The sequence below is a fragment of the Accipiter gentilis genome, chromosome 4 (genome assembly GCF_929443795.1).
Source record: "Accipiter gentilis chromosome 4, bAccGen1.1, whole genome shotgun sequence".
Lineage (NCBI taxonomy): Eukaryota > Metazoa > Chordata > Aves > Accipitriformes > Accipitridae > Astur > Astur gentilis.
The window spans coordinates 6,623,719-6,647,037 of NC_064883.1; the positions used below are offsets into that span (position 1 = coordinate 6,623,719).

At 39.8% G+C, this 23,319-nt stretch overlaps 1 protein-coding gene across 2 annotated transcripts in view; it reads right to left on the reverse strand.

Annotated features, from left to right (window-relative positions):
• The window catches only part of KAT2B (lysine acetyltransferase 2B), a 43,983-nt gene that overhangs the window by 7,961 nt on the left and 12,703 nt on the right, over positions 1-23,319 (reverse strand). For both annotated transcript variants that reach the window (XM_049798891.1, XM_049798892.1), the window contains 10 exons: positions 21,816-21,961; positions 21,217-21,306; positions 18,668-18,849; positions 16,108-16,299; positions 13,421-13,527; positions 11,590-11,715; positions 9,121-9,257; positions 7,500-7,708; positions 4,608-4,734; positions 1,321-1,431 (listed from right to left, as the gene is read on the reverse strand). In XM_049798891.1, coding sequence (XP_049654848.1) covers positions 1,321-1,431; positions 4,608-4,734; positions 7,500-7,708; positions 9,121-9,257; positions 11,590-11,715; positions 13,421-13,527; positions 16,108-16,299; positions 18,668-18,849; positions 21,217-21,306; positions 21,816-21,961 — 1,427 coding nt within the window. The remainder of the gene's footprint in view (positions 1-1,320; positions 1,432-4,607; positions 4,735-7,499; positions 7,709-9,120; positions 9,258-11,589; positions 11,716-13,420; positions 13,528-16,107; positions 16,300-18,667; positions 18,850-21,216; positions 21,307-21,815; positions 21,962-23,319) is intronic.

Consider the following 23,319-nt stretch of genomic DNA (forward strand, 5'->3'; position numbering starts at 1 on the left):
TTTTTACTGTGCATAAGTTTCCTGCATTTTTCCAAAAATTTGCTATTTAATATTTAAAGGATGCCAGTAGTTAGTCAAGGGAAGTTGCTGCTGAAATTGATGAGATGACAGTAATTTTATAGCCAGAAAAACTGATGATTTTTTTGTCTTTTACTTTTGTATTTGAAGTGAAAAAATAAGATAACAAATGCTATTAAAAGTTCCGAAGTTATACTACAGTCTTCATACAGTTCAAAAGTTAATTGAAAAACAAACCCACAAAAGAATTAACCAAGACAATAAAAAGCAGTGTAGGACTCTCAGTTTGGCTGTATTTTATTCTTCTGTTACAGTGGTATCTATGAAACCTCAGTAAAAATCAGGAACCCAACCAGGATTTCTGCCTCACAATTTACCATCAAAGGCTTCAGACTCACATGGAGACTGAGCATCTTCAAACTGGGGAAGGGACATTTTAGAGGTGAAAACAGTTGGTCTGCACAGATCTGATAGCTGTATCACAAGCCCAGCTTTTATTAATTGTGAATGTGTGAGAGCAAATTGTATCAGTTTTATATACTGAACCACAGAACAGCTGAGGTTGGAAGGGACTTAGGGAGCATCTAGCCCCATCCCTGCTCAGAGCAGGTCTCATCAGATCCGGTTGCTCAAGGCCACATCCAGTCTTGAAGACTGCCAGGGACAGAGATTCCACAACCTCTCTAGGCAACATTTTCCAGTATTTCACCACCCTTAGGACTGGAAGGGAAAAAAAAAAAATTCCTTCTATCTAGTTGCAATTTCCCATGATCCAACTTGTGTCCATTGCCTCTAATCCTAGTGCTGTACATCTCCAAGAACAGTCTGATTCCATCATCGCTCTGTCGTCTGACCAGACAGTTGACACCTGTTTAATCTATCAAATCTTTTTGACAGATTAGACATTGCAATCTTTCCTGAACTTGAACCTCCTGCTTCAAATCAGGAGGAGCTGGTCAGGTAAATTCTAGTCTGCCACAGGTTCTTCCTTACACTTCTTATAGAATCAGTGAAGGAACTGAATGAATACAGAAGCAGCCAACCCATATTTGACTGGGTTTTAGACTTGGCAAATTATAGGCTATACTGTACACCTATATTCAGATGATTCCATCAAAGTAAAAGGCGTTATAAGCCAATACCATTACAGAAGATGAACACAGAGCACATTTTGTAAATAAAAAATATACACATAAAATTGCACTATGCATTTTCTCTGACTACTTTGTCACGTCTAGTTGTTTAGTACAACACTGCTAGATGTCAACTTCCTGAACCAAGTAATTTCTTACGTTGACTTACTTGTTTTTTGAAGTAGCCGATAGCATATTCATCTGCATACGTGAGAAAGTTGAGAATGTTGTGTTTGATGTGGTACTCCTTCAGATGGTTCATCAGGTGAGTCCCATAACCCTGTGTGAAACATACGAGGAAAAAGCCATTACAAAGCCTTTGGGGACTGCACATATGAGAAACTGTGGACCGAAGGTTCTTAGAGACTTTTTCAAAATGCAGTCTTTCCTCTAGATCCTGTTTTAAAGAGTTTCCCATAACTAACATGGTGAGGCGTACTCAAGATCAAACTGTTTTCAGCCTTTTAAGGTTATCTTTGTGACCCAACAGGGAACACAAAATATCACAGCTTCTAGTGTCTGATTCACTTTTAATCTAAAAGAGACCAAAACCTAGACTCTCTCTAGGGGTAGCTCTAAAGAGGTACATTGTCCTGGAAGCTGTAATTCAAGGTGCACACCTCATTTTTTTTCCTTTTAAGTTAGATACCAACTATTATTAGTCACATATTTCACCCATAACAAAACTACATATATTGTAATAATAGAGCAACCTTTCTTAGCCATATCACTTCAAAACTACAAAGCAGTAGGAATACCGAAATGACTCCTTCTAGAAGAGCCCATTCTGAGACGAGATCTCTGTTTTACTGTGTTCTGTGCCCCTGTAGCCGAAAAAGCCTCTGCCTCAAAGGATTTATAATCTGAACTTATCATAGGGCATAAAAGGGAACAGTGAAACAGTTTTTACCATTATAAGCAGCAGAGAATTTTTGAGTCCACAATCAGATAAATGGCTATGCCTTCTGACTGCACACAGGAATAATTTCCATTTTCATTCAACCCCAAAGTAAACAAAAGGTTCCACTTATTCACGTTTCCAAGTAAGCTATAGCCTTCCCCTTCCACTGTGAGATGAAGAAATGTAAAATAGACAGGAAAGCGCATAATAATGTGTTGTTCCTGCATACGTTCCAATTTTAACATCATAGAGACTAAATGGACACTTACAAAAATATACATGGAATTGTCTTGGGTACTCTGTTGTTGAAAACTGGGGAAATTTTCACTTATGTACATAAGCCAGAAAAATAAATTAGAAAATATATACTTCTGGTTTAATTCACCATTTAATAGCCCCAAACATGGAAATACCCAGTTAAAAGCAAGTTAAATAAGTGCTGAAGCTCAATACAAAAAATTTAATAGTGACATATTTTCTTTAAAATCCTACAAATCTAAGTACAAAATTTGTGCATTAGTCCTTCCTTTCCAGCTAGTGTTTGGAGCATCTGGTATTCAGACCTCATATACAAAATTAAGACCTCATATGCATTGAAGTAAGCACCACTGAATTTGAGGAAGCTGTTAAAGCCATATGCTCTCTCGTCAAAGTGGCACACATCATGCATGGCATCAAATACAAAGAAGTGGTTCGACAACTGACAACATGTTAAGTGGTACAGCATTTCTTAGAACTCAGAAGTGCTCAAGATAATGAAGAGACTTTCTAATTGCAAATTTGAGTTCTCAAATTCTTTGGAGAGGACAAAAACTCTGAATGAAAATTTTTAATGAAAAATATTTTCCTTAAAAGCAAGATAGCAGTACATGAGCTAGCCAAGGTCCTCACTTCCCTTCTCACCAGCAGGGTGAAAGGAACAGCGTATGAGAGGCCAACATTTTATTTATACCTGAAACTTTGAAATTCATTCCAGTAATTCTAAAGCATCTAATCTCTGACAAAAAATGTCAACTTTGTGTCTCAAAGAAATTCCAGCAATTATGATGACAATTACTTCAAACATTTTCTGCTGACTTATTATTTTTATAATCTTCACAGGATTTATTCGTTCTCACAAAAACTTGCCAAAGTCTAGCAATCCTAAAAAGAAACTAAGCCATGTGCAGTAAAATTTAAACTAATTTTATAACATGGGATCAAACTATCTCAAAACCAATCCAACTGTTAAATATCACATATAAAGGAAAACAGTACCCATATTTCTTACTCCAGCCTCAAATTGAATTAAAATAGGAATTTATTTTTCCCAAGAGTAGGCAGTTCACCCATGTGTGAACATTCAGTTTTTCTCAGTTACCTGCTGGTAGGAGTCACCTTACTCATACAGGAATGGGAGAAGGCCAGTTTTCAGAAACAGTCAATGGATCTTCACATACAGCGAGGTGCCCAGAGGGTAACAGAAGATATTGTGCATTATGTGTGCATATGCAACCTAGGCAAGCTTTCTGAGGGGTGAGATTTATTAGTTCTATTATATTCTGAAAGGTTATTCCTAGAGGATCGCAACACACCTTTGGCAGCTTAACTTGTGTAGTGCAGTTGGTTGTTTTAGTAGAATGAAAACACCTTTTACAAATTATCCAAACTTAGGATAGACGTACCTAAAGCATGTTGTTATTGTCTGAATTTGCTAAAACACTTGGATACTTTTATGACAGGCCTCTTTATAGGCCTCTCTGTATGACAAGCTCTCTAATACCAGAGTTGAATAAAATCAAATATAACCCAAGTACTAAAAACTGTCACAGGCTTTCAATCCCACTGTGTTACCCTTCCACACTCAAGAGCTCTTCTCTTCAAAGCAGGGAACACAATTTCTGCATGCTTAACTGCTACAAACTCTAAATTAGTCCACAGCTCTGCTATTAACAGTTTCAACTGAAAAACATAAAGCTATAGCACCATCTAACGGCAAAATCCTGAATCAAGCAGTCATAGATCTACCTGTAGTCCTCGGAAAGCAGGAGGAATTTCCTGTGTTCATAGGGCTCCACGCTCTCTCAACATAGCAGCTAATTCTCAACACTCTGAGAGCATTTTGTGAAATGAAAGACCTTATAGAACAAAAAAGATCTTATAGAACAGCACGTGTGCTTACTTTGAGATGCAAAACTAAACCTAAATTTTGGATATACCTCATTTTCATTCAAATCATGTAACGTCACAGTGTGACTGAACACAAATTACTGTCATACACAAGCAATACTTATTTCAGAGGAGTGAATAGTCCAAGAATGGGAGACAGCTGACCCCTATTTTTGTGTTGAGGAAGATTTAGTATTATTATTATTGTTGTTGTTATTAATCCTACTAGTATGCTGAAGATTCTAAATCTGCACATGAGCTTTTGTGTAGTATATTCTGAATCACTGTCTTTCAAACTCTGTTCAGCAACTCTGCAACATATTCAATGTGACTAATAAGATTAGGAGCATATGCAGTGGTGGGGACTCAAATACATTTAATGAACACTAGTAGAGACTTATTTTTACCTTGACTTGCTCATTGGAAGTCACAGCACAGAAAACAATCTCCGTAAATCCCTGAGAGGGGAACATCCGGAAGCAGATACCACCAATAACACGACCATCTTTTATTAATGCAAGGGTCTTGTGTTTCCTGAGTAGACAAAAATAACAGTCATTTTAATTCATGTACATAGTATATAATGTGCCAATACCCTTTTTCAGAAACTTGATTCACTTCTTTCCATGATGCTAATGCAATTGTATATGCCTCTGTTAAGTTAGTTGCTTGTATCTACAGAAGAGTTGCTATTTTAACATCATGCTTTGAATTTACCATAAAACTCATCATTCATGCAGCAAGGTCCTGGCCTTGCCAAGTACTCCTAGATACTATGGTAATGCCAAATAAATAAAAAGCTGTATTGCTTTCATTGATTCTACTGCTGACAGTTATGCCGTTGAACAGTTCTCAGGATGATTTTACCCTGACTAAATTAGAAATTAATGGAGTTACAGGACAGTAAGTCCTTTCTAAGGGATTCCTGTTTCCTTGCATGCACTCTAGGTATCAGTATCAGACACAGCTGATGAAGCAAGAAATGATATTTCATATTTAGTGGAATGAAGACCAGAATAAATATCCATTTCTGTTGCATTTACATTGACTGCCAGGAAAGATAGTACAAAGGTGCAACCTGAACTCTTGTGTTAAGGATTAAGAATTTTAGTGTCATCCTCAAGGTCTGTAAAGATTTACGCTGCACCTGTTCTCTAGATTATTCAATACATAGTATCACATGAATTGTATAAATAATACAGTAAATTTACAGATTATATCTTTTTTTTTTTTTTTTTTTGGGGGGGGGGGGGGTGAAAGTGAGCCCCTTCCAAAAAAAGGTAGTCTGCAGAGTAGTTATATTTTATGTGCTACTATTGAAGGAGATTTTATACATTTTATATATTCTTATTTTTCTTTTACTTATTTTGGTGCTTTTTATTTGTGGAATGACAGCAGCAATGTAGTAGCTTGAGCTTTTAATCTTGTTTCTTCATGTTCGAGTTCTTTAAGCAACAAGATTCACTAATGATGGCCATTTCAGAAATAAGAACACCAAAGATGATAATAAGTAAGGGAATAGCTGCAAGAAATTTGGGAAGAGAACTGGACTCCAGCATCTCCTACTTGATGTAGGTTTGTGTGTACCCACTACTCAGCCGAGGTCCCCACTGTGTGTCCCGGAGATTCATGGCAGATGCTGGGGTTCTCTGAGCTGTCCAGGTGACGTGTTCCACTTCCTTTGGATCAACTGTTTGCCACAGGCACATAAAGGAGAGCATTTTCTTGCTGTAGCAATATCCATACCTCTTTCTCAAGCGCAGACCACTCTCCAGACAGGTAACTATACTGAAGAGCACTTAATCTACCAGCAGTTCCTCTCAGCCTACTAGAAGAGTCTTTCCCAATAAGGGAGGACCTTGAGAAATATGGGAGAAGGCCATGGCAAAACACCACTACTTCAAAATTTTGCTTTGATGTTTGGTTAGGAGGGAACCTGGCTTCTTAACCAGTAGCCCCTGCTTGAGATCACAGTGCTGCTAAATTCAGGCAAGATCCCGGTGCTGCTTCTCTCTCCCAACCAAGCAGCGCTTACACCAACATAGGAGAGGTGAAAGAGTCTGGACTGGTGCTGGCCCTCAAGACAACAGTGCTGTTCACCTCTGAAGAACGCAGGAGAAGGCCCCAACATCAGTCTCCTGTGCCTGGACACCCAAGTCCTGTCCAACAGTCCCCAGCAGAGGGCTGTTTGTGCTTCAGGAACCGCACAGACCCATCAGCAGCTGTGGTTGCTGGCACCGAGAGTATTGCTGAGGGGAATGCTAGCGAGCCTAAAAGCAGAGGAAAGGGTTCCAGAATTGTTTTCATAACTGCTGCAGCTACAATACTGGGCACAAAGACAGAGGCTAATATCACCAGTGGTGGAGGAAGGCTCTTCCACGAACCACGCTGGGCAGTTGGCTGCAGTCAGCTCAGTCAAAGCTCCTTGAGGTCTCTGCTGACGAACAGCAATGAGCCCATAGGCATCCTCCACTGTGAAGTGCTGCAGTTAGTACAGGGGACCCCTAGGCTGTTCTTGGGCATGGATCATTCAGAGGCACAAACTTTGGGAGAACATACTAGTCGAGAGGAAGCAGGCTCTGCCAGGAACACAATGGTGGAAAAAGCCGACACTTCTGAGGAGAACCTCCCTTTGTGCTTGAGCGGCTGAGGCTCAATTCAGCCAGGACACTAGGTTAGGTGGAGGACCATGTGCAGCCTGTGCACGCTGCTACGCTCTTTTCAAGTGCCTGTGATGGCTGCTTTGCACCCAAAGCAAGACTTGCACTGACAAAACAAGGAAACTTGCACTGATAGAGAAAAGCAATGTGCTTGGGTGGGTAGTGATTTCTCCCACACTGACTTAAATGCTGCTTTCTTCATAAATCCCACAAGTTCTCATTGAAAAACTTCAGTCTCTGCTGCTATTTGGTTCATGATCTCCACAGACAGAGGACGGAGCAGCCTGCAGGTTGGTATGGGCCTGGAAACCACTAATAAGCACCACAATTACTTTCTGACTTTCAGTTCCAACATTCGAAAGTACAAGATAGGCAGGAGCCTTCCCTGCAGGCCCAGGTCCCACAACAAGAAGCCACTGGTCATTAACACAGCCACTGAGATGGTATTTAGGTACAATCCACTTAGACTGGCAGGATTTATGGCTGGGGGGGGGGGGGGCACGAAAAGACGAGAAAAGGGTAGCACAGGCAGAGCTGCCCTCCAGGCCACCTGGGCTGGCCTCGTCCTACAAAACCGCTGGCAACCAGCACCAGGCTCGCCCGGTCGCACCCGCCAAAGCCCTCTCCAGCGGCACTCACGGGTCAAAGACCAAGCGCGTGATGTACTCCTTCGGCATTCGAGGAAGCTGGTGGGAGAACACGTTCTGCAAACCGACCAGCCACATCATGATCTTCTTGTTGGGCTTCTGGTTCAGGGAGTTGCCGACCACGTGGAATTCGATCACCCCCCTGCGCTCCTCCAGCCGCGCTGCCTCGTCCCGGGCCGAGTGCGCCGAGAGGAAGTTGGTCTGTGCCGCACAAAAAAGGAACAAAATCACATTTTGGAGATTTCACATCCTCTGATGGAACAGCCTTAAGTAACAAACAAGTGAAACCCTCTCTTTTTCAAAAATAGAGCCAGCAATGATTACTTTTTTTTTTTAGCAGAAGTGACACTGTCAAATAAGCTGGATATAAGTCTACACTGCAGTGTACAAAGGCTTATTCAAACTTCTTTTGCTAAAGATTAGGTAACAACAGTGGTGGTTATGACTCAACAAGTTCCAACATCTCTCGGGGGGGGGCAGCACTCATCCAGCTGAAGCCTATGCCACTAAAACTTCATATTTTCCTTAGTCTAGCCAGCTTGGACAAAAGTACTGGATTCACCTACGCATACTGCAAATCACATATTTTAATGGCAGTGCAAGCAAAGTCATATTTTTTTCATTTTAGTAGTGCTTTCCACCAGCTACGCCGCTATCATAACAGCCTAAAAAGAACATTTTAATTCCTACTGATTTTGCTGTTACACAGCTAGCACTGGCATCCATATATTTGAATGGAGATGAAATCAATACAGACAATTTATTTCACTTTTTTTCAAGATCATTTCACAATGCCAAAACACCTCCGCATGCATGTACTGTTTACTTTTTAGAGCAAAGTTTGGCTGTTGGGTTTCTAGTCACTGCCAGCCCCAACAGCCAGACAGGCACAGCATTTGTAATATGCAGAGACATCACTCACAGTATATAGTTTGAGTAAGAAATGTAGGTGGTTCCAAATCTTCAGCAGTCTTTAGCTAAACCTTGGCAAACAAGAGCTGCTGGCAAAACATAGCCTGGCGAAGGGAACAGAAGGAGGAAAAGCCAGCCAAAAAAAAAAAAAAAAAAAAAAAAAAGTGTGCAATTCTGTACATGGCACAATTCTGCAATTCTGTTTGTTTTTCTCTTCCAGCAGAAAAAAAGAGCAACTGTGGAAGACAGAGCAAATAACTGTTTAGATCAGCCCTTCTGCACTACACAGAGGTTTTAATTTTGGATCTTTCATTCTGCTGCAATATTTGAACCCCATTTACCTTGTCTTATGAGCTACATCTATGATTAACAATAAAAAGCATACTCTGGAACTGTTCTGTAACAGAAGTACCTTGCAAAATAATCTGGGATCTACATTTTTACTATCATTAGTTTCCAAGTCTCTTTGCAAACAGTACGCAATGTGTTAAAAAAAAAAAAATTAGAACTATTTTTCGTGTTAATGATGCATTTCATCAATATTTTTTGCTCACCTAATCATATTCTTTGAAAGTCTCTATTTTTTTTACTGACAGCATGGTAAGTTTTGTGGACTCGTGGCTTATCATACTCTATCCATGTGGAACATTTATTGAAAACAGACCATTTGCAAGCAGACCAGGTCTGCATATATTTCTCACCTCTGGCCCAAGCATTGCTGCAGGATCTGTAATTGTTGACATTACTTCATTGATTAATTCAATAGGAATATCTCCTACAACCCTTGGTCTTTTTGAATCTTCCAGAGAATAGGGTTCATTATTTTTTCTCTTCTCCCCTATAAAACAAAACCAGAACAAATTAGAACAACTAAACTGTCAGAGACTAACACTGTGAAGTCTAGCACTTCTGTTATATTCTTTAATTTGTATGCCAAGTTTGGGGATTATTTTTTTTTTTTTTTGTAATCCCTATAGAAAGGGAGAAAGAGAAAGAAGTGCAATCCGAACAATACTTATTACTGCTGCAATTTTGTCTTTGTGCTGGGAGGAAAAATATACCTCTCCTCCTATACCTCTGTAAATTCACAGTGAAACTATTTGCTTTTCTTTTTCCTTCAGCATCCTCTGCAGTGAACCTCTGCGCTGCTGTCTTGGAAGGTCAGTGCTCAATACACAAATTATAGTGCATACTTTTGGATAACATGAAATACCCTTTTGGGATTCACTGGAATTAAGTATCCATTACAGATTTCTTTTACCCTTTTTTGTAAACCAAGTGGCACATACAGTCTGACACATCATACATATTTGACTTAGAAAAGCCACATAAAGTTTCCAAATCAAAATATACCATGTTAATTATTAACTGCCCTACTCACTGTGGACCAACATGTAATATAGCAAAACAAATTATTTAAATTCATGAAAGAAAGTCCACCAAGGACTAGTAGAGGTACAATAATACTGATAGAGTCAGCTTCTAGGTCAGGATTTATCCAAGCAGCAAATTGCTAAATACTAGGAAAGCATACAAACAGGAATATCACTCCAGGGTCAAATTGTTTCTGTATTTTTTTCCCCTAAAGATCTGCTAAAGGTCAGAGACAGGATGCAGAATTGTGCCTTTGTGATCAGCACTTAGCAGTGACATAAGTTAGTTTGGTTTTGTTTGAGTTGGTTTTTGAGCTTTTCCCCCTAAGGAAAATCCACAATAGCTTTAAGATCTTTTTTTCTGAAACAAACAGGTAGTTTAGGCCCCACTATGCCCACTATTTTACACATGTGGCACAGACTGTTTTCTCACAGCTATAGCGCTCTAAATATATAAGGATCAAACTGTTCATTCCCCTTTTCAGCCTTTCAAGCAGTACAATTGTTTTCTTAAAAACATAATTTTATTGTTAACCTCCCTTCACTGTGGAAACCTTTATTCCTATTCTTTATTTCTTACTTTTTAAACAGTTATTCATATGTGAATGGACCTTCCTTCTTCTTTACCAAGGGATTATTTTCTTGTTTTAAACCAGAATTTTTTGAAGCAATTTGTCAAAAGCTTTCTGGAAATCCAGGTACACAAAACCCTTCACAAATGCTCAGCAGTTCCTTCACAGATATGTACAAGTCATGAGTTCCGCAAAAGGCACACTAAATTTCCACACATCACATTACTCACATATTTTGTCATTCCATTTTTAATCAGTTTATTATTTTTTCTTCTAATTGTCTGAAACAGGAGACTTAAAATTGACAGTTTCCTGAATTCTCTTCAAACCCCTTTAAAAACTAGTTTTGCATCTGTGGTGTTTCAACTCTGTAGTTCCAAGAGCAATTCCAATGACAGCTCAGATGCACAACTTAATAATTAGTTTCAAACTCTCAAAAAAATATAATTTTTCTAGTGACTACTTACTACTAATTTTGCTGATCTGTAACAAAAAAAGTCTTCTACTCATTCCCACTTTTAAGACCATTTCCCAACTTGTCCCTCACAGAAAGTTGCTGTTTAGGAGCCGCCTTAAGTTCCTCTGTAACAAACACCGACGCTAAGAATTCATTTAGCTTTTTCTACTTCCTAGAGGACTTTACATGAGCTTGTGATCATCTCTCTGACCTACAAACTCTCTTGACAGGCTCATTAAACCTGAGGTGTTTTTATTAGGAGAATTTATGCATTCAACAACTTTTTTCCCCTGCAATTTTTTTTTTTTAACCTGACCTCATTCAGCTTTTAAATTTAACCTGGTTAGTGTGTTTGTGCTTTTCTTTATTGCTTAAATGTATGCAATTCCAGTACCTTGAAAGATTAAAAAAAAAATTAAAAAAAAAATGCAATGGCCCCTTCTACTCTGTCTTTATTTAAACAAAACCTTTTTCATGGCTCATAATACATGTACTCCAAGTGTTTTTCAACAACCTCTGACACGAGCAGACCTTTCTCCATTTTAATTGAATTTAAACAAACCTTTTTTTTTTTTCTTTTTTTTCCAAATACAGTAGCCATTTCTGCTAGTTAAACATTACCATAGCGGAGAAAAAAATATGTGCGTGCATGTCTTTTAGCAAAAACACCTCAAGGTCGCTATTGCAGAGTGAAGGCAATGGTCACCATATACTGCAACTACTGATAACATCGACAGAAGCCCAAAAGCAAGTCTCCCTCTTTGCTACCTAGGTTTGGGTCAAGGGCAGAAGAAACTTTGCAAGCAGGACTCATATTCCCACTGTTGGGTTGCTCCAGAGACGAAGGACTTGCACTGTATGAAACGGTTCTTGCCACAGGAGGAGGACTGATAACTGCAATGGCATAAAAGACAAACACAAAAAATATCAGGACATGGAACCCATTAGGGTGCTAAGTGAAGGACTGCCACAACCAGGGACCCAACTTCACACCCACCACCTGCCATGTAACAGCTAATGTTGTGCAACAGAGCGATGCCACCAGTTCACAAGCAGAGACATTACAGCTTTATCTCAACATATTCTTCTAAACTTTTACCTAACGAGGGACTGTATTACTGCTGGATGACAGAGTTTGCTTTACTTCATTGCAAATATCAGGCCTTATTTTTCTGCAGTGCTGAGCACAAGCTAAGAAAACAAACTTCCTTCACATACCTGCCAAGCCTGCTGGTGTTTAGCTTCATGAAAAGGCTTTTTGTAGGGGTCTACTGAAAAGAAAAATCTCATCATTCAGCTTCAGCTGTCCACTTTAACAGTGTTCAAAGACTGGTTGGACAAATCAAACTCAATAAAGGGAGAAGTTGTTACACCAGTTAAGAGGATGAAACTATTATTTCAAAAGGCCACAGACCATCATCTCTCTCTTTCTTATACTAAAAACAAAAAAAAACCACCAACCCCAAAAACCCCACTCATCCCAAATCGTCCAGTTTTCATTTGTGTCAGGACTTCTGGCAAGCAGGTGGGCGGTTGAGGTGACAGCTCAGTAGTCTGGACACCTGCAGTCTTTCTCTTTGCATACATTTATCCCGGTATCATCACCAGCAACGGCTCTTTTGTGCCACATTCATACCAAGAATCCAGTGCTTAAGAGGTGCACATTAAAATGAAGCACTGCAGAAATGTACATGATAGAATGAACTCTGAGAGCAACATGATTTTAGAGTTGCAATGAACTTGTGCCCAAGACATAATTCACCAGTTCATGGTGCAGACCAGGAATTTCTCACAAAAAAAAAAAAAAAAAAAAGCCTGTATCTGTCACAGCGGAATTTCCCTACTACTCTAGGAAATTCAATATCAGATAAAGTACTAACAAGATGGTTTTGTCAACTGATAATCAACAACTGTTTCAAAATACTGAATTGTTACAAAATATTTAATTAAATACCTGAAAATTGAAGTCAACCCCTGAGCTGCATAAATGGATTTTAAATACTTTTGAGCAGGAAGGAAAAGGAGAAGGGGAAAGTAAAAGAAAACAATTATCAGTGTCTCCTTGCAATTTTAAGGATGACTTACACACCGGTACACTAACTGAGGAAAAGTAAATAAAGCTGCAGAATAGCTGATGAGGCATATGAATAAGAAACAAAGCAACAAAAAGCTATAAAAAACCTCAAGAAAATCAAAGGCATGTATGCAAAGGCAATGGGACATCTGATGTGGAAGGCCCCTACCTCCCTACTGCTCGGGAGTCGGAGGACTGGCATGGGTCCTCACGCAAGGACCTGACCTTTCTCACTTGCCCACATTGAGTGCACTTGTGCTGCTTGAATACTCGGACAATTTGCCTCAGCACTCAGCCTGCTCCATCGGCACCTTCCATTAGCTGAATTTCATCATCAAAATGGCATCTTTATATGAGGAAGCACCAGAAAGTCAGACATCTGTGCTTACTCAAGGCAGCCTGATTTCCGTATAGGCTCCTATTTATAAAGCTGCATCTCTAAGTCTCATTCCTTAGAATTCATCACTTGTACAGGTTTATCTTTATATTCAGGTGCTCCCTAACCCATCACTAAATGCAAATTACCTGTCTGGATTCCCAGCTGGCCAGTTCGGGAACTAGACACCATGAAATCCTGATCCCAAATGGGAGAATTCTGGCTGTACACTTCTTCTTCCAGCATCGACAGAAACCTAGGCACAAAACCAGGTGAAATATTAACTTAATAGGATCATTCAAAACAGGTTCTTTTTCAGAATAAGAATTTGCAACTTTATAAAATTTAAAAATATTTACTGGTTCAGCAAGAAAATGCTGTTGGCCAATTCCTTTTTAAAAAAGAAAAAAAACCCCCCAAAACCCCAGACACAAAATCACAAGCCAGAGCAGACATAAAGTATCTTAATTCAGGAGAGTGCTTTCACCTATGAAAATTTATCTTTGATTCTAAGCAGTATTTATCTAATTTGCAAATGCAGAAAGAAACAAGTTACAAACTACTTTTACGGAACAAAAATGTGCACTAATAAGAAAGCTATGAGTTGACAGATGCCAAGGAACTCAATGTTATACAATGATGACAAAATATGTCTATTTTGATAAACCAGTGTTTTGCAAATGCACTTGCTTTCTGCCTCTTACAGATTTATAAAATCCCAGTGTTAGTTATCAAAAATGCTCTTAGGAAGATATTTTCATTCCTTTAAGTGTATTGTAACATTTAATTGCATGTTTGTGCTTGCATAACAGTATTTTTAATCTTACTTTGGTAGACTTACAGAAACAGCATGATTTTAAACCTCCCTTAGTATTATTATATGTGAGAGAAACTCCACAGATCAGACTATGCAGCACGCTTGCCTTCACAGGGCTAATACATCAATTCCCTCTCAGAAGCAAGATAGCTGCTTATCCTATGTTGCACAAAAGGGGTTTTCAGACCAGAAGTTGACATGGCACATTTTTACTCTCTAGAGTCATCTACATGCATAGAAACTGTCTAGCTGAAACCAACAGGACTGTTGAGTAAGACTTTCTTGAACAGGATAAGGATTTTCAGGATCAAGTCCTACTCTTGTATTTCACATATAGGACGTTTATACCCAAGCACAGCAACGTGCGATGTCCCCTGCTATCTACACAGCTGATAATGGCTAAAAAGTTTGTAACAGCTACTTGACCATCCGTGATGGAGCAGAAGCACAAATTAAACTTCAGCCAAGGCTGCATTTACAGGCAGCGCAGAGGCTCTGCGGTCAGACCCCTTGGTGACTGTTTCCTAGGTACATACAGACATAACCTGTGGGTGCTCCCTTTGCCCGGGAAGGCGCAGCCGGGGCAGCCGGGAGCCCCGCACTGAAGCCAGGCACCGGCACCGTGCTCTGAGCCACAGCTCCTCTGCAGGGTTTGTTTGCGTAACGCCAGCAGAGAGACAAATGCTTCAGACAAGTACAGCCCATAAAAGATTTAAAACGTTATTCATATTTCCCACAGATCATCAGCAAACAGTGCTTGCCTTTCTTTTTTTCCCCAGCAGAATATGAAAAGGAACTGCAGTGAATAATAATGCTTTTCAAATTACTTATCTGGGCTGTAAAAGGCAGTAGAAACATAGGGGTGTGTGCACGCCTTCTTCCTCTGCAAATTTGCTCCTTGTGTCCATGTGGTGTTAAACCCTTTTTTATACCTATTTCAGGGCCAGATCATGATCCTACTCCCAGATACACACAAACGTTCCTGTATCCATGACAGTCTACCCCAGAAACAGTTTACATTCTTCAAAGTGGTGAAAGGCACTATTCATAATAGTAGGAGCAACAAATCCTGGTTCTATCCAGCTTTGGAGAGTTCACGTATTTATCGTTCCCCTGAGCACTAACCCAACTCTAGCCCCAGACAGTAGCTTGCCTAGCAGCTGTGCCACCAGGCCTCCTGTAGGTTCAGTTCCTTTGTTGTTAGGAGGGACAGACTTTTAAGATAGGGGCTAGACAGCCAAGCCACCCTCACAAAATAAGGATATTTTTGAAGTGACACACTATTTCAACAGGAAGCATACAATGAATGATCTTGTCACCACCACCACCACCCTTAACCACCAGTAAAATGTTTAATATTAAAGACTGTCAAAGTTGAGCATGTTTTGAGACAAGTCATTCTCCCACATACCCCAACATGTAATTATTGTTGTTTAATTGTGAGAGATCATCATCAATATTCCAGTACTGGAACAGGTACTCAATATGAAATTAATGAGTTTAGGATTCACCGATGCAGCTTTATACTGACTATTCTCTTTTTTGTCAAGTGAACACATCTCTTCTGGGGGTGGGGTGACTACTTTGTTCCCTGTTACAATGTTGAATTAAACTGAAATTCTTAGGTATATATAAACTCCAGTACAACACTCCCTTTTTTACTGCTCCACCACAAAAGCAGAAGAGAGCATACGTTTTTGGAGATCTGGACGTATGCTGCTTCCACGGACTGCAGAAAAAGTAAGTGACCAACAATACCCGCTAATAGGCAATAAACACAATCCCCCCAGCAAAATGAATAATCCTTTCTATAAAGTAAAGCCCTAGGACAAAGCAAAACAAGCTGTTGTGTACATAAAATACACTAGTTCAAGCTATGGCAGAAAAGAAAGCTGCAGTATCTACTTGTTACTGAGTAAAAGGAGAAATTATTTTAAGCTGCAGGTAATTTTTCCATTTCTATGCCAAAGTTGCACACTACTGGTTAACCTTGAATGCAGGCACATTGCGACCCCTTACTTTGGAAAATGGGTGAGGATCAGTGTTCGTTTCTCTTGAGGAAGCTTGTCTTTTTCTTGCCTGGCCTGCTCCAGCAGTTGCCGTCTCATTACAGTAAAAACGGAGCGAAGCAGTGTCCTACCGAAAACCTGGGTGGTTTCATACCGAGGTAGACTGTCACAGAACTGAGGGACGTTGCAATAACAAAGCCACCTGTAAAGGGGAAAAAAGCCAGATAATTATCACCATCTAACATATGAATTAATGCAATAAAACCACTACCCACATCATTTATAACACAGCTGAGAGCTATAGGAACATATAAATCGTCCCACATCAACTCTGGACAGAGTTAAACAGCGTTTATATTGCCCAGTTTTTTAAAGAAATGACAGCCAAGTACTTTTAAGTCTCCATATATTCTTTTTCTCTGCAGTCTAGCTTCAACAAAGTGCTCCTGTTCCAGACAATAATCATAGATCACATAAAATTCATGTCGATGTCAGGGATTCTCTCTACAGCTCATTCGTTCAGCCATCCACATCTCCTGCCTGCGACTCCAAAGACCCTTAGCCTGGACCATTTTCCCCTGTTTAAACTTCTACATTTCCCCACATAGACGCAAAAAGGGTGACGGCTTCAACTAGCTCCACCCCAATCCAACTGGACTCCCACCCCGGTTTCCCATCAGCTGGCTTCTTCCCATTACACCCCGTCTTGATACTCTTTCATTTACCAGTAACTCCCTCAGAAATGAGTTTTGCATTAAGAAATACATATGAAAATATAGCATGTCGTGTTACTCATCTTGGAAAAGGGATCATGGTACTGAAGAGGTAAATCAGGAGTACACTGACTATGTAGGTCATGATATCTGTTAATTTTATAAACAAGATTTCAGTATCTGCTTCTACGTGAAGAGTCAATGGTATCTGTAGCTTTAGCAGAATCAGACCACAACCATTATGAAAGCTTCAACAATGTTAAGAATTGGACGCAAACAGATTGTGCTGGATCCTGCACGGGTTTTCTCATCCAGACCCAAAGTACAGCCTGTCTCAAAATCCTCCCCCAAACCCTTGCGTCTTAATCCTTGCAAACACAAGAGTTGCAAAAGCATTGTGAGATACAGTTGTTCGCAGGCCTCCACTCCCTGTTCTTCGCTGACAAAGCACACCTCTCAAAACACAAGGATGCGTGTGGAACTGATACGGTTTCACTCAGATCACCAGGTTTTCAAACGAAGTCGGCGACTGCAAGAATTCAGGAGGTGCACCCATGGCGCACAGCGGCTTCCTCAGCACCCCGAGCAGCGCCTCCAACGCTGAGGAGGGGAGAAGCTCACGACAGGTTAGATCAGATGGAGAGGCGGCACTTTGGGTCGGAGGGAACCTTAGGGACTGCCGGCAGGGAGGTTTGAGGGAACCTTAGGGAGGTTTGAGAAGCCACAAGCGACAAAATGATTAACGGCAAAAGGCACCGACCAGAGCCAATGCTAGCTATTGATTCCTAACAAAAATCGACTCCAGTCAACCCTGGCTATCTGACATCAGTATCACAAACAACTGGAGGTCAAAGAGCCACCAAACATGGTGTTAGGAGCCCCATGGATTATCAGTAACTGTCCTTCACGCCAGGTGGTTCTTTGAGGTGGCAGATCATCCGAGAGCATCCTGGTCGGACACAGACGCAGCACAGTCTGCTGTGTCACCAGCCACGGTCTCAACTCACGCCAAGGTTTGCTGCTCTCCCTTCACAGAGCCGAGGTTTGCCAGAGGAAAGCTCCCCAGGAAAGCGGGCAGAAGGCGGGGATCCCCCTCAGCCAGGAGGAGCGTCCCTGGCAGCTCCCAGGAACAGGGGTGCTGACAGAGAGAGACGGGCTAACCACTGCCTGCGCTCACCGGCGGCACGTTAACTGCTGCCCGCACCAGCAGGAACCTCAACCCTGCTAACCGACAAAGGCGTTGCACTGCTGTTAGAAAAGCAAAGTTAAAAGGGACACGGCTTTTTATCCCAGCTCTTCTTCCCCCAGTGACTACGCTATTCCTTCGAATTCTGACAATGTCTTAAAAGGTCATAACGACAACTATTATTTTAAGGAACCTAATAATATCTATTCACCATTTAGCATTCAAACACTTACAAAATTATTTTAATTTTTCAAATCTTCCGATTTTTTTCAAACTGTGACGCTTTACAATGGTTAATGTTATCTTCTTTCTAAGTTGAATAACAAATTGCCTAAATTTTTAGTAGATGAAATAAGGATCTTACATGAGGCTCGTATCTTAAGAAGACTGAGAGCAACTTTGCAAACACAGGACGTGCACAAGCATTGGTAGAGACAGATGTTCACAACCTCTACTCCTTGTTCTTGGCTGATAAAGCACACCTCTCAAAACGCAGGGATGCATGCGAAACTCTTGACATAATCTCACTAAAATCCTCAGGTTTTCATATAAACTCTATGACTGCAAAAATCCACGAGGTGCACCTACAGCGTACAGGTATTGGTGTATTCCTGAAGCATGTACCGGCCACATTTGTAAGCAAGACTTGTAACAAGCAAAAGCAGCATTACCTGGTATAATTCACTTTATAACCCGCAATATCGTCATTGGGTGATCTTAGTCTGCGCTGAGAAGGTGTCTCCAGGTGCCAGTAGTTAATGCGGTTCAGAAACATTTTAGCCAGTTCCACTATTGTTTGCCTTTCCTTTGAGGGTAAGTGGCTAAATTTGTACTGCACAAAATTATTCACACCCTTAAAACAGAAGAAAATTATGTTTAATTATTTTGCCATAATTTTTGTCGGAGTGTCCTCGAACATTCCTCATTTTATGTTTATTAACCCTGAACTTGCATTACATGGGAAAGAAAAGAAAAACCAGAGACCATTAACTCCTTGCTCAGTTACTCATGTAGCTGCCATAAGCTGGCTCCCCTGTACACAGGAGCAGGTACATCCAGATGTTTTTATTCTGTCCACCTCCAACAGCTGACTTAAAGAGACAGATGGAAAATTCTTTATTTTCCCTTGCTTCTCAAAGTGAAAAACTTTGGCAGGGAACAAAGAAAGATCCAGTAGGCTTTCTTCTCTACGCTCACATACGCACAATTTTGCTGACAACCATGCTGCATGATTTATTTCCTCTGTACATCAAGTATCAGCTCTCCAGCTGCTTTTCAATAGTTGTCCTGGTTTCGGCTGGGATGGAGTTAATTTTCTTTCTGGTAGCTGGTATAGTGTTATGTTTTGGATTCAGTACCAGAAGAATGTCGAGAACACACTGATGTTTTCAGTTGTTGCTAAGCACTGTTTAGACTAAGTCAAGGATTTTTTAGCTTCTGATGCCCAGCCAGCAAGAAGGCTGGAGGGGCACAAGAAGTTGGGAGGGGACACAGCCAGGGCAGCTGACCCAAACCAGCCAAAGGGGTATTCCATACCATGGGACGTCATGCCCAGTATATAAACTGGGAGGAGGTGGCCTGTGGTGCGGATCGCTGCTCGGGAACTGACTGGGCATCGGTCAGTGGGTGGTGATCCATTGCACTGTGCATCACTTGTTTTGTATATTCCAATCCTTTTATTGTTATTATTGTCATTTTATTATTATTGTTATTGTTATCATTATCATTATTAGTGTCTTCCTTTCTGTTCTATTAAACTGTTCTTATCTCATCCCATGAGTTTTACTTATTTTCTTCCCCGATTCTCTCCCCCACTGCACTGAGTGGGAGGGAAGTGAGTGAGTGGCTGCGTGGTGCTCAGTTGCTGGCTGAGGCTAAACCATGACAATAGCAGACTAGGGCTTGTGCACTTCCAGTTAAGTTTGCGTCTACACATCACATTGTTTCTTCAAGAAGTGCCAATATTTCACAAGTACATCCATCCCCTCGTTGCACTTTGTATACTGTCCACTTTAAAAAAACCTACTGAAGATAGTTAAAGTGTGTGACTAAAAGTGCTGGAATACATATCTATTTTAAATCAATTATAATACTTCTTTATTTTTACAATAACAATTTTGTGTGAGTTACTGAACTGCTAAAAACAGAATTGAAAATATCGGTCCATTTTAAGGGAAAATTATTTTAAAACAAACTGTAAGAAGAATTACTGTTTCATCTCTATGATTTACTTTCTTCAGCAAATTGAACAGTATGAAGAATATGACAAAAAATTACATTGTACAAAACCTTTTTAGTATGGAGGTTACATATCTTTGTTTATACTCAAACTAAAGGAGAACTTAAGGTGAAGACTTCCCAGAAATTCAGCAAGAAAGGGTTCTGATTTTCCTAAATTGTAAGTCAGAGTAGCAAGGAAATAATTACTACACATAACAGTCTTCATATTTAAAATATCCTGTTTAACAGTAGAGCATCCATTCATCCACTGATGGGAAAACATTGAGCTCCTGTTTCAGGGAGGTATGTGAGCCTCTGCATAGTCTCACTGGAGCTAATGGGCCCACTTGTGTGCCAAAAGTGCATTCTCAGGAGCTTGCTTAACCAAAATCTGAATTTGTCATATGTTCTTTATCCACTGAGTTACAAAAGCCTCAGTTATTCTTTGGTTTTGGCTTTGGTTTTTGTTGTGTACCCTTTGAAAGAAAAGGCTATGATCTCACTGGATTGTAACATTTTCACTGATTTACAGAAGACAAGTGTCATTTTAATATTGGATTTCAAAACTTCAACAGCATTCTTCATCACTTCAAAGAAAGAAAGATTAGAACTGCCACACATAAAAGTAGTATTTTAAGTTAATTCTCTAAAACCACAATAAAAGTCAGTTTCATTAAAGCCTAAGATGAATGATGAGAGAAGTCAAATAATGTAACTATTGTACCAACACTAAAGGAGAAACAGCAGCAAAAGTCTCCTACAGTCCCCTACTTTGTCCTAAGTAATACAGAGGAACATCTGCAAACTGCCTAAAATGCCATGTTTTCAAAACCAGTGCCTATATTTACAAAATACAAAAAAAAAAAAAAAAAAAAAAAAAAAAAAAAAGAAAAGAAAAAGAAAAAAATCCAAAACCCAAACCAAACAAACCAAACCCCCAAAACCCTACCAAATAAAAGAAAACAAACACACCAACCAAACCCATGTGTTGACTGTTTACCTGTTCAATGCTAGGTGTCTCAAACGGGGGACTTTCCAAAGATCCTTCTACTACAGGTTTTCCCATCTGTAAAATGCACTTCCTCAAAAGCTGTTAAAAATACACAAATTTTTTAAAATTAGCATATTTGCATACATAGGGTCAATGGAAGTCACAGGTGCACAACACACTGCAGTGTTGAAAAATCTCCTGGCTATATATCAGTTTGTTTAGTCATCTAAATTTATAGCTACTAAACTTCACTGTGAATTCACCCTCTTTGAAATGCATGTAAGAGGCTTCTCTGAGCAAATGCAGGAAGCTAAATTAGCATTTATGTCAACTGACGCTTCCCAATGTGTAAGTGAAGAGGTTAAGGCTTGCAAGTTGTGCAGTTTTTAGATGGGACTCGGGGACAACTCCTCAGTCAGCTGGATGACTTTTGGAGTAAGACACGGTACATTGCAATTACCAGAACGTCTAGTCCATACTTAGCCACTAGAGCATCACACTAGAGGAAAAAAATCTCACCAGATAAAGCCAATACATGCATGAGGGGCAGTGGAATTGGCTTATGTGTGAGAGAGTGAAAAACCTGAGAACACACAAGTTCAGCTTACTTTGAATAGGTAGAAATAAACTTGCTTGGTGTCTGCATCTTCTTCTTTGTGGACACAGGTGAACAGATACTCCACATCCAACACAATCCCCAGGAGCCTATTCATTTCTTCTTCAGACACATTCTCCAGGTGAGAAACATGAGCAGCTAAACGAAATAAAAACCCAAACCTGTAAAAAGCCTACTGAGAGAGCCAATAGCACTAGTATTCCCCAGGATATCTCAAAATAAGCCGTAATAGTAAAGGCACTGATCCTGTAATAACCTATTTAAACAGAATATCTTATCAGAGGTAACTGAAATATGTGTCACATCAGAGCAATTTGTAAAGGTAGTCCAGGGGTAGTAATTCCCACAGCAGACAAACAACGGCTGGTTGGAATCACAGCGTCTGTTAACATTATAACAGACCACACAAGTCCTGTCTGTGTTAATACGTTGCAATATATAACTAACTATGTACATTTTTATCGAAGACCTATGCTTTTGAGACAAGGTTTCTTGACTAAAGAAAATAAATCCATAATTCCCATAAATTAGGTAATCCAGGTGTTGATGGAAGTACCGCCTTATTCTGTGAAGGTTAAAAAAAAAAAAACAAAAAAACAAAAAAACCCCCAGCACCATAAATAGGCTTTTTGTTATAAACTGGGCATTATTGGCTAAGTCTCTTACTTTCACATTATCTAAGGTCAAACTGTGCTTTGTGCACACTATATTAACAAATCTTTGGCAGATCGTACATGCTTATTTGTTCAGAATTTTACAAAAAAGCATCTTTCAATGTATCCCAATTTCCAAGTGAAAAACTCCCTTTTATCATCTCCAAAGGTAAATACAGTTCCACATCTGTAATTTTCAAAAGCTTGAGGTTTGTATGCATGAAGCGGGACATTCATTTCAAGCTGGTTTGAAGAACTGGCCCCGGGAAGAGAGAAGGCAATTTAAAACAGTCGATTCCCAGAAAGAAGGTATTTGCATTACAAAAAGCAATGATCTTCGCTGACTCCAGCCCAATGTACATGGTAAGCATATCTTTTCCACTGAAAGGACAGAAAATACCCATTAAAAGAAAAGGAAAAGTATTTAAAAGGTTAGGCATATTAATTTTTCTGTATTTTAATAACATTTATCAATATTTACTTCTTAGATAAGTATTACGTTATCTTAGATATGCCAATGTGATTAGGACTGGTGAGAAATTTTCCACATAAATCTGATTCCTTAGTGGGGGAGGACGTGGGGAGAAATAACACTTGACTTGAAAACAATCATATTTATCGGCCACCCAGCAAATATGGTTTGTTTTGGGAAGTTTGGTATGACACCTGCCAAAACATTTAAATTCAATAAATTTGTGCAGCTTCAAGTAAAAAGGACACCGTAGCTCAGAACATTAAAAAGATGCCAGCAATTGTTTCCACTTAAATGAACATTTATAATATAGCGTCTTAAGTTCTGAAAGGGGAATGCCATCATGAGCTTTCTTTAAGAATAAATATTCA